This window comes from Haliotis rubra, unplaced genomic scaffold (genome assembly GCF_003918875.1).
Source record: "Haliotis rubra isolate DU_JTF1 unplaced genomic scaffold, ASM391887v1 Scf2656, whole genome shotgun sequence".
Lineage (NCBI taxonomy): Eukaryota > Metazoa > Mollusca > Gastropoda > Lepetellida > Haliotidae > Haliotis > Haliotis rubra.
Window position 1 is genome coordinate 5531 of NW_025766732.1, and position 12085 is coordinate 17615.

General features: G+C 39.5%; 1 protein-coding gene across 1 annotated transcript; it reads right to left on the reverse strand.

Annotated features, from left to right (window-relative positions):
* Nucleotides 1–4425: 4425 nt before the first annotated feature.
* On the reverse strand, nucleotides 4426–5932 carry LOC124280362 (the record flags this gene model as incomplete). Its single annotated transcript, XM_046716269.1, has 2 exons — nucleotides 5334–5932; nucleotides 4426–4437 (listed from the first exon to the last, which is right to left on the reverse strand). Coding segments are annotated over exons 1-2 (564 nt in total), but the record flags the coding sequence as incomplete, so codon positions are not given.
* Between the last annotated feature and the right edge of the window lie 6153 nt (nucleotides 5933–12085).

The window sequence follows — 12085 nt, forward strand, 5'->3', positions numbered from 1 at the left end:
CCAGAGTACCTCAGGGTATTGACTCTTGGCACCTAGACGTATACTTTGGTCAACTCAGGTTCATCAGTTGTTTGGAAATCAAATACAATCACTGACAAAGATACCATTGGGAAGATGCCGTTATTGTCTGTTGGGCACAATTCGTAATGCCTTAGGAGATACGTTAAATACCAACTTCCGCGGTTGGTTAAATAGCAGGCATTTTCCATGTATTCTGCGAGTATTGGAACTCATCTTATAGGTGAGTTTATCGCGCATACCAATGCATAGTTCTCAAATGAGTGAGTGAGTTTAGTTTTTTAGCAATATTCCCGCAATATCACGGCGGGGACACCAGAAATATGGCTTTCACACATTGTACCTCTGTGGGGAATCGAACCGGGTCTTCGGCGTGACGAGTGAACGCCTTAACCACTAGGGGGGTACCCCATCGCCCCAGTTCTCCAATTGAACGGGTTTATCCGAGTACATTGGAGACAAAGGAAATAACTTTGTGCGCAGACTCTTTCCAGTGTTGTCACAACCCTGTGCATTTAAAAGAACCCATGAATCCATTGGTATATGACCAGATGGTTGCCACATGAATACGTGCAAACACCTAGTTGCGGGTACAACAACGTGCAAATAACTTGGACAAAGTATTGTGACTATGTGTCCCAGTCCATCCAGCTGTAAATGGGTACCTCGTAAGGATGAAAGCGCCTACACTGTAAAAATAAAATGTTGTCAATTTGACAATTTTAGCGTTATCATTATTGCTTAGACAATTATAAGTTGTCAGTTTGAACATTGAGAGTTGTCAGTATGACAACCCATGTTATTATTGCTGACAACATTGCGAGTCTATATACTGATTGGTTTAAAACAAGCTTTCTTCAGATATGATATTTTAGATAGTGTTGACGATCATGTTTATAGTTTAACCACGCGTTTTACACAGGATATGTGTTGACAATAGTTTTGTCAAAGCATTTCTCAAACTTTGACAATACAAGGTTGTCAAACTTGACGGAGTTGAGCGCATGGCAGTTCCAATGTCCTTCACAGCGAAGGTCACAGTAAATGAGTTGCAACGCGTCGGCAACGTCAAAGTGCGCTGGAAAAGTGGTTATAGTAAGTATATACAAAACACTTTTACAATTTCATTTCATTTCCAGTGGCTGCAAGAGTTGTATGATCCACGGGGAGTTGAAGTTGATAATGCAATGTGCCGTTGACATTGACATCCAATGATCATGGGGGAAAAATACCAGCGCCTTGAGCATGAACTAGTTGCGTGGATATGTGCGCTATATAAATATCCTATAATAAATAACTCGGGGTTTTTTTGGCGTCATCTGCTAATGGGATTTTTAACTCAGCGAAACAGCGAACATATGCTAGTATTCCCTATCTTACGAAAGAATGTCGGTAAGACGGATTAGTGGGCTACCGGTCACTCGGGTCAGATTAGATGAGTAATGTGGCCGTGGTGTGAGTCTATGTTTGGTGCACACACACGGACACCATATCACGTACACCATAGATCGGTCAATAACTTGCATCATAAATACTCAACTGATTAAGACTGCGTGTCAATTCAGGGTGTATAAGACTAGGACGCCTCATGTAATATACTGTTGTAACCAAAGGAAACAATAGGCATGTTTAGTTGCACAAAACGCCTACAGTGATTATCAGAACGGAATTTGTACTGTACCAGTAGCTAAACTGACGGACAAAGAAAGTATTCAAGTTTGATGATGGCAAAAGTAGAAAAATAAAAATATCGGATATAGACGGATAAGTCATATGACTGTTAACTTTCTATAGCGCCTCAGGTTAACCAGGATACTTATGTCTCGAGCTTTGAGCATGACACAAGCGAGGTGGATACAGGCCCTTTATACATGTCCATTATTATTATTACCATATGAAGTAATGGCAGAACTCAGATAAGATTTAGCTCATGTGGGTACTGTACCCACTGTATTATTTTAAGGTGGAGTATTATGAATGTTGGTGGGTATTTCATTTTCTGTTACCCTGCTTTCAAATATATGCGTATTTCAGTCATTTTACTCACCTAAGTATATGTCATTGAGTAAGGTTACTAAGCAGGTAGGTTCTGCCTTATGTCATACCTAATCAAAACCAACTTAAATATATTGGAAATCACTCATCCTATACTGACAGTACAATTTGCCCTATAACAATAAGGTACAACTTGATAGCAATCGATGTCATTTTCATTACGCAAGAAATTTTTATAAATATATTCCGTACGCATTTGTTTTAAACTTGCGTATCTAACATTTAAATACGTAATTGGTACGCAACAATTATTTTCAATGCGTAAAATGAAGAATTTTCTATGCGTATTTTACCCGGATACGCAGCTTATCTGGAGCCTCTTACAGTAATGTATGGAATTCAGGAGTGAGAACATGAGACTAAGGGTAACCCTTTACATGATACTGGTTGGCACACGTATTAGCTGCCCTCGGCGTTGGGCTTAAATGTGCAAATGGTATATTTGTACAGACTGCTTCACTGGTCACCAGTCACCACAGACTGCCATATAAGGAGAATATGACTTATTCTAAGGACACGATGCACAAGGAATTGGGTCGGTAAGAATTTCGGAAGTTTTTCTACACCAGGTAGTATTTCCTAGGTGTTTTTCACACGGGCACCCCGTATCCAGTCTTATCGTTGCATCGCGTTCACCAAGCACGACAGGGCAATGAAAGGTCATTATTTTATGGTTCAGCTTCAAACCACTCATAAATCATGTTACTGGTTTACAGTGTGTGTACAGCTAAACGTGATATCTTATGCTAGGCATGCGTGATGAATATAGGTAAATGGTGCAGTTTCGAGTGTATCACATTGTGCACATTTCTATACCACTCAGCTTTAGGGACCGTTCATAATTTATGGCTGTGTGTCTGTGTGTGTGTGATGATGATTTTTATGGAGAAGCATGTACAATATGAATGACCACCCCTAAAATATATGTACAAAATAAGTGAACCCCACCCCCTGCATGTCATGTACAAAATCAATGACCCCCTCTCCTCTTCCCATAATTTCTAAGCACAATTTTAAACATATTTTTATGTACAAAATTGCTGACCCCCCCTCTAGTACGTGTGTACAAAATTGCTGACCCCCCAAGCTCCCCCAGAACAAAATGGTTGACACAACCACCCACCCACCCCCCCTTTAAAATCATCATCACCCCCACCCCCAAGCCATAAATTATTAACAGTCCCTTATAAAGGGATAATCAGATTTGTGATTCTGTTAAACTGTACACGTAACATGGACGGATCCAGGAATTTTGAAAAGGGGGGGTTCAGGGGGTTCGAACCCCCTGAACCCCCCATTTGGCTCCGCCAACGCAAAAAAAAATCCTCAATGGTCTTAAGTCATTTTCAAAAGGGGGGTTCGAACCACCTGAACACACACCCCACACCCACACCCCCCTCTGGATCCGCCAATGCGTAACGTATTGGTTGTTGTAAATACATTTGTTCATATATACTTGCACGTTGAATAGCCCGCTGTAGAATCTTTTTATGCCATTACATGGAGTTGAAGATTTTTAAGCATTCCCACTCTGTAACTGTCCCTAAATTGGCGCACTGGAAGTAAACTGAACATGTCAGAGTACATATCAGAACTCGGTATCGTTTACTATTCGTAGAAATAAATGCGTTTCAGTCGAACTATTTGACTATTGTGTAATCATTATGTAGTTGCACTGTGCTTCGGTGAAATTCCCGAAATTTGGTGCCGATTCTCAAGTGTAGAAATTGCCAAAGTCCTTCTTCCCATAAAGGATGAATATAACGATCCTCTTAGTTTCTTATATTTAAATACCCGTAAAGGTCCGGGTTAGAATGTACCTTCAGTAACCCATGCTCGTCGTACGAGGCGACTAACGGTATCGGGTGGTCAGGCTAGCTGGCTTGGTTGACACGTGCCATCGGTTCCCACTTGCGCCGATCGATGCTCATGCTGTTGATCACTGGATTGTCTGATCCAGACTCGATTATTTACAGACCGCCGCCATATAGCTTGAATATTGCTGAGTGCGGCGTAAAACTAAACTCGCTCACTCACTCTTATGTTTAAACTTAGACTAAAATGAGATTATTGGTGATTTGTTCAGTATGTCGGTCAGTACACTACACGTATGCCCGATTTATTATCCTTGAGATTGACACTGGCTAGAGAGGTTGATTCTTGTCAACCCCGGTTGCTATAAATGTGGTATAAACCTTGGTTGACGGTAGTCAATCAATATATGATAAACAAGCGCACGTGTTAACATGCGTGCAATCAGTTGACAGTGCAAGGAGCTGGCAATACATATTTTTGTGTGATAACTAAATAATATGCCGTACTGTTGTGACCGTGCTGTGGAGCAATACATACCTCAACTGTTCCCTGCCAGTTGCGTTGGGATAAAACAGAACCAGTCACACAATGTTCCTTCGCTGAAGTTTACACTACGAAACCCACACGTATATCCACATATATCAAGTTAAAAAGATACACATCAAATGTACAACAACGGAAATGTATTATACCACCAGAAATATTGAGAACAAATTAATGATTGTCTGAATAGATAGAAATATATTCATACATTAAGGCCCATAAACAAAATGCAATACCACAGGTGTGAATAGGCCTAAAATACCTATGCTCTTTGAATGTTAGGTAACCTCACATTCGCAATCATTTACATAGTTTCAAGATTCGTTGAACTAATCGCTAATATGTTTTATGTTTGTTTGATTGAGCTGTGATATAGGATTACAGAGTATTATCGAATAACCGGCTATTTTATATTATCATACATTATATAATCATGTCGAGGAGGGCTAATGTCTCCCCAACTACAATGTGCACATGGCGAGCCCGAGCTATATATGGCCATACGTCCAGAGGGTATCATTATATTAAAGTAAATTACCTCAAATCGTTTTAATGGGGATCTACGGTGACACGCAATGTTAGCCCAAGCAAGTTTCATTATATTTCTTTACTGAACTTGTATTATCTACTTTAAATTTTATGATGAAAAATGAGTTGACCATTCAACTTACTATATTGAAAAAATATAGACAAAAAAGAATATCTTATTTCATCTATGACACTCATTTGAACATAAAGATAATCCCTTTAATAAAATGTTGGATGATTTGCACCATAATCATTTTATATATTTTTACATATTACCGTTTCATTAGTTTCATTAATACAGACATGCTTGTATTATGGCCCAATGTACTGCAAACAAACGTCTGCCTGTTAAGAAAGAAAGGTTTCTCCCCTACCTTTTCTTCTTCCTTCTCTTCGTCTACGACCCACTCGTCTGGGTTCCTGTAGATCGTCTTCTCTCGAATCAACCTATCCTGCCCGAATGTGTACTGTTGTCTCGTATGGCGCTGTGCGTAGGTCTCGGGATACAGTTCCTGGGACTTGATTTCGTTAACAGAGTTCTGCTCTTGTTCCCTGTGGGACACCTTTGAGTCTGTTTTTGGCACTGGTTTTGAAGTTGTCGTTCCAAGGAAGTCGTCCCATTCATCATCATCGTCGAGGTCGGAGTCACTATTCCATTCTAATTTATTGGAGGTTTTAGAGTCAGTTTTAACTGCTTTACTTGGAGAACGTTCCGTAGTAGTCTTGTCAACACTGGAGTCTTTGACGGGGGATTTCGTCGGCGATTGAGTCGTCGTTCCGGTGTCCGTATTGATTCCGCTTTTGGAAAGACCCGTCGTGGACTTAACAGGTACGTTGTTATTTACATTAGCAACAGTCACTGGTTTTGAGCTCCCTCCCCTCGTATCAACCCCACCTGTCCTTTCTTTACTAGATCCAGATCCCATCGTTTCACATCAACATCACAGATATCTTCACATTCAAATAAAATAAAATCCGTTTTTCTGTAAAGCCAAATCCGATTGGAAAACAGAAATTAAACCCGCCAAGCATTTCGACCTGAGAATACTCACAGCTTGTCAGTACTGGTAGGCATGCAAACTGGTGTTACAAGCTAAGCAGCGATTACCTCCCTTGTGCGTTCTGTAAGCGCATGGTCTGTCACGTGTATGTTATATAGGTTGTTGGACTTGCTCAATGAGCTAAGAATAGACCAGAGATACATTGCCAAGGCGAGGCAGTTCAAATACTCACAATTAACAGGCGCTATTGAAATGGGTATGTTCGATAACGTATGCGTGCGAACTAGAACCGCAGAACTGATCAGGGTTGATTGGATTTATCATTGCAATGTACCTTTGCATCATCAAATTTAGAGTTAACAAAGATCGTTTTCAGTCAACTATTACATATGCGATTGATAACATGGACGCAGAAACATTAAACGTCGTCAGTAGAAATATATTTTACATAATGATTTCTATTTCTCTGTTCGTAATGTCTTGATCCAGAATTACTATTCTGCTCTATATACTTCGAATATCAATAACAATATCACGGAATACCTAATAATAATTTAAACCTCACAATGTCTATCCTGGGGAAGTTGTGTCTTGACATGATCACTGTATATTAGTCTGTCATACAGACCCTGAAGCAAATATATCCAAGGAAGCCCACGCAAGTCTAGAAAATATTGCAAGTCTAGATTTCCACAGCTTCTGAAAATGAAGAAAGTCTCAGGGCTATTTTAGGGCTCCTTTGCCTTTAGGCAGGAGACCTATTGTAATCGTTAATGTTTTTATTATTAGGGCTCCTCGCTGCAAAGCAGGAGACCTATTGGAATCGTTAATGTTTTTATTATTATTATTATTATTATTTATTATTCCGCCGTATTTTGTTCCACTCGTACAAAAAGCACCGCTGGACAGAAACTGTCGAAAAAATTCATGTAGATGCGCATCAACATGAACTGGTGCATATCAAAAATCCAGCTTACTAGGCCCCATAGCAAAGGGCAGATAAATCAAAATCAATTAAAAAAAATCAATTTCAGCAGCAGATATCTGCAAAACTACTGATCCAATGACTACCAAATGTCTTTGAGCAGATCCGCAATCAAAATGTCTACAATTTCGCCTTGACCGGTCGAGTCGCTAAAATGCACCGTTTGGCCGCTATTTTGGATTCAAGTTTTTGGTAATGTTTTTCAGCAAAATCCTGACTGCTTTTCTCCCAAAATCTGCTGCACTGAAACTACAAGGACTACGGCTTTCAAACTTTGCATACTTTGTGTCTATGCAACTACCTACACAGCGGCATCGTCAAATGTGGCTATGTGGATATGATGGCCGCCATATTGGATGCTACTTCTGGCAAAAATTGTCTTCAAAACTACCACGGGCTTCTTTGCGATTTTGTGCCAAAACCAAACTTAGCACATACAACACTTTAAACGCTTGTTCTGAAGTTGCCTTTGGTTGCTGAACAATTTCTGTTCTTGGTCCTATGTCAAAAGTCACGTGATGCGGCGGTCATATTGCATTGAAGATGTTTAAAGTAAATTTGCAGTTTTTGTGGGGTATGCATTTTTGCAATCCATAACTTTAAATGTATTAGCTGCAGAACGCTGCAAATTTGTAGATATAGATTATATACCTCACATATGTATAATCTCGAGCTATGTTGCGATATCTTCATTGGTTACGAATATCTAGATGTTTGCTTCTGTTGTTTATTTTGTACTAAAATGTATTTTCAAAACTCGCAGCGTCATTACTATTTCAACTATGCAGCTAGAATCTGGCAATACGTAGTAACTCAGTGTGTTGAACATTTTGTTCTTGGGTGCATGTCAAAATGTGAATTGTTTGGCGGCCATATTGGATTTCGGCAGATTCTAATGATACTACTTTATAAACAACATAGCTGCTCAGGTTTTGCACAGAACGCAGTGAAACTTGGCACTACGCATCAACATAAGATGTTTAACATTTCGTGTTCTTACATGCATATCAAAAGTTTGATCGTTTGGCGGCCATATGGCATTAAAAATTGCAGAAATGCATTATGTACCCCAAAACGGCATAAAACAGCATATAGCTCCACTACTATAGATCCAATCGCTTCCATATTTGGTATGTGACTTGGTCATGAGATGCCGATCATTTTTGGGCGGGGTCGAAAATTCGATATCTTTAACCGTTTGGCCGCCATCTTGGATTGAAGTTTTTCATTTTTCACGGTTTTACAAAAACAAAAGTTGAAATCAAATGACTTGATTTTTACAGCATTATTAGACACAGTTAAGGGAATGCTGTGTGCAAAATCTCAACTCTGTGCGTTTCATAGTTCCGGAGAAACTAACTATACAGTATTTTGACGGACATACATGCGGACAGATGGCGGACATATGTCTCACCAAATCTGACCTGCCTATATGATACATCGGGTCTGGGCAAAGCAGAAACACTAATTCCTTTCAGCCTAGATGTAATAACAACGGCGTATTAGCTCGCCAAAAAACGTGTTTTTGTCTTGTGACGGACCAGTCAAATGACCTTGACCCCCGTGACCTTCGTGACCTTGACCATTAGAAAGCATTTTTGATATACTATCAAGTTCCGGGGTCAAAACCCCGAAAAACTCAAAAATAACGATTTGTAATTAGGGCTCCTCGCTGCAAAGCAGGAGACCTATTGGAATCGTTAATGTTTTTATTATTATTATTTATTATTCCGCCGTATTTTGTTCCACTCGTACAAAAGCACCGCTGGACAGAAACTGTCGAAAAAAATTCATGTAGATGCGCATCAACATGAACTGGTGCATATCAAAATCCAGCTTACTAGGCCCCATAGCAAAGGGCAGATAAATCAAAATCAATTAAAAAAAATCAATTTCAGCAGCAGATATCTGCAAAACTACTGATCCAATGACTACCAAATGTCTTTGAGCAGATCCGCAATCAAAATGTCTACAATTTCGCCTTGACCGGTCGAGTCGCTAAAATGCACCGTTTGGCCGCTATTTTGGATTCAAGTTTTTGGTAATGTTTTTCAGCAAAATCCTGACTGCTTTTCTCCCAAAATCTGCTGCACTGAAACTACAAGGACTACGGCTTTCAAACTTTGCATACTTTGTGTCTATGCAACTACCTACACAGCGGCATCGTCAAATGTGGCTATGTGGATATGATGGCCGCCATATTGGATGCTACTTCTGGCAAAAATTGTCTTCAAAACTACCACGGGCTTCTTTGCGATTTTGTGCCAAACCAAACTTAGCACATACAACACTTTAAACGCTTGTTCTGAAGTTGCCTTTGGTTGCTGAACAATTTCTGTTCTTGGTCCTATGTCAAAAGTCACGTGATGCGGCGGTCATATTGCATTGAAGATGTTTTAAAGTAAATTTGCAGTTTTTTTGTGGGTATGCATTTTTTGCAATCCATAACTTTAAATGTATTAGCTGCAGAACGCTGCAAATTTGTAGATATAGATTATATACCTCACATATGTATAATCTCGAGCTATGTTGCGATATCTTCATTGGTTACGAATATCTAGATGTTTGCTTCTGTTGTTTATTTTGTACTAAAATGTATTTTCAAAACTCGCAGCGTCATTACTATTTCAACTATGCAGCTAGAATCTGGCAATACGTAGTAACTCAGTGTGTTGAACATTTTTTGTTCTTGGGTGCATGTCAAAATGTGAATTGTTTGGCGGCCATATTGGATTTCGGCAGATTCTAATGATACTACTTTATAAACAACATAGCTGCTCAGGTTTTGCACAGAACGCAGTGAAACTTGGCACTACGCATCAACATAAGATGTTTAACATTTCGTGTTCTTACATGCATATCAAAAGTTTGATCGTTTGGCGGCCATATGGCATTAAAAATTGCAGAAATGCATTATGTACCCCAAAACGGCATAAAACAGCATATAGCTCCACTACTATTGCCCCAATCGCTTCCATATTTGGTATATGACTTGGTCATGAGATGCCGATCATTTTGGGCGGGGTCGAAAATTCGATATCTTTAACCGTTTGGCCGCCATCTTGGATTGAAGTTTTTCATTTTTCACGGTTTTACAAAACAAAAGTTGAAATCAAATGACTTGATTTTTACAGCATTATTAGACACAGTTAAGGGAATGCTGTGTGCAAAATCTCAACTCTGTGCGTTTCATAGTTCCGGAGAAACTAACTATACAGTATTTTGACGGACATACATGCGGACAGATGGCGGACATATGTCTCACCAAATCTGACCTGCCTATATGATACATCGGGTCTGGGCAAAGCAGAAACACTAATTCCTTTCAGCCTAGATGTAATAACAACGGCGTATTAGCTCGCCAAAAAACGTGTTTTTGTCTTGTGACGGACCAGTCAAATGACCTTGACCCCCGTGACCTTCGTGACCTTGACCATTAGAAAGCATTTTTGATATACTATCAAGTTCCGGGGTCAAAACCCCGAAAAACTCAAAAATAACGATTTGTAATTAGGGGCTCCCTCGCTGCAAAGCAGGAGACCTATTGGAATCGTTAATGTTTTTATTATTATTTATTATTCCGCCGTATTTTGTTCCACTCGTACAAAAAGCACCGCTGGACAGAAACTGTCGAAAAAATTCATGTAGATGCGCATCAACATGAACTGGTGCATATCAAAAATCCAGCTTACTAGGCCCCATAGCAAAGGGCAGATAAATCAAAATCAATTAAAAAAAATCAATTTCAGCAGCAGATATCTGCAAAACTACTGATCCAATGACTACCAAATGTCTTTGAGCAGATCCGCAATCAAAATGTCTACAATTTCGCCTTGACCGGTCGAGTCGCTAAAATGCACCGTTTGGCCGCTATTTTGGATTCAAGTTTTTGGTAATGTTTTTCAGCAAAATCCTGACTGCTTTTCTCCCAAAATCTGCTGCACTGAAACTACAAGGACTACGGCTTTCAAACTTTGCATACTTTGTGTCTATGCAACTACCTACACAGCGGCATCGTCAAATGTGGCTATGTGGATATGATGGCCGCCATATTGGATGCTACTTCTGGCAAAAATTGTCTTCAAAACTACCACGGGCTTCTTTGCGATTTTGTGCCAAACCAAACTTAGCACATACAACACTTTAAACGCTTGTTCTGAAGTTGCCTTTGGTTGCTGAACAATTTCTGTTCTTGGTCCTATGTCAAAAGTCACGTGATGCGGCGGTCATATTGCATTGAAGATGTTTAAAGTAAATTTGCAGTTTTTGTGGGGTATGCATTTTTGCAATCCATAACTTTAAATGTATTAGCTGCAGAACGCTGCAAATTTGTAGATATAGATTATATACCTCACATATGTATAATCTCGAGCTATGTTGCGATATCTTCATTGGTTACGGATATCTAGATGTTTGCTTCTGTTGTGTATTTTGTACCAAAATGTATTTTCAAAAAAATCGCAGCGTCATTACTATTTCAACTATGCAGCTAGAATCTGGCAATACGTAGTAACTCAGTGTGTTGAACATTTTTTGTTCTTGGGTGCATGTCAAAATGTGAATTGTTTGGCGGCCATATTGGATTTCGGCAGATTCTAATGATACTACTTTATAAACAACATAGCTGCTCAGGTTTTGCACAGAACGCAGTGAAACTTGGCACTACGCATCAACATAAGATGTTTAACATTTCGTGTTCTTACATGCATATCAAAAGTTTGATCGTTTGGCGGCCATATGGCATTAAAAATTGCAGAAATGCATTATGTACCCCAAAACGGCATAAAACAGCATATAGCCCCACTACTATTGACCCAATCGCTTCCATATTTGGTATATGACTTGGTCATGAGATGCCGATCATTTTTGGGCGGGGTCGAAAATTCGATATCTTTAACCGTTTGGCCGCCATCTTGGATTGAAGTTTTTCATTTTTCACGGTTTTTACAAAAACAAAAGTTGAAATCCAAATGACTTGATTTTTACAGCATTATTAGACACAGTTAAGGAAATGCTGTGTGCAAAATCTCAACTCTGTACGTCCCAATGGTTCCGGAGAAAATGCCTATACAGTATTTTGGCGGACATACATGCGGACAGATGGCGGACATATGTCTCACCAAATCTGACCTGCCTATAT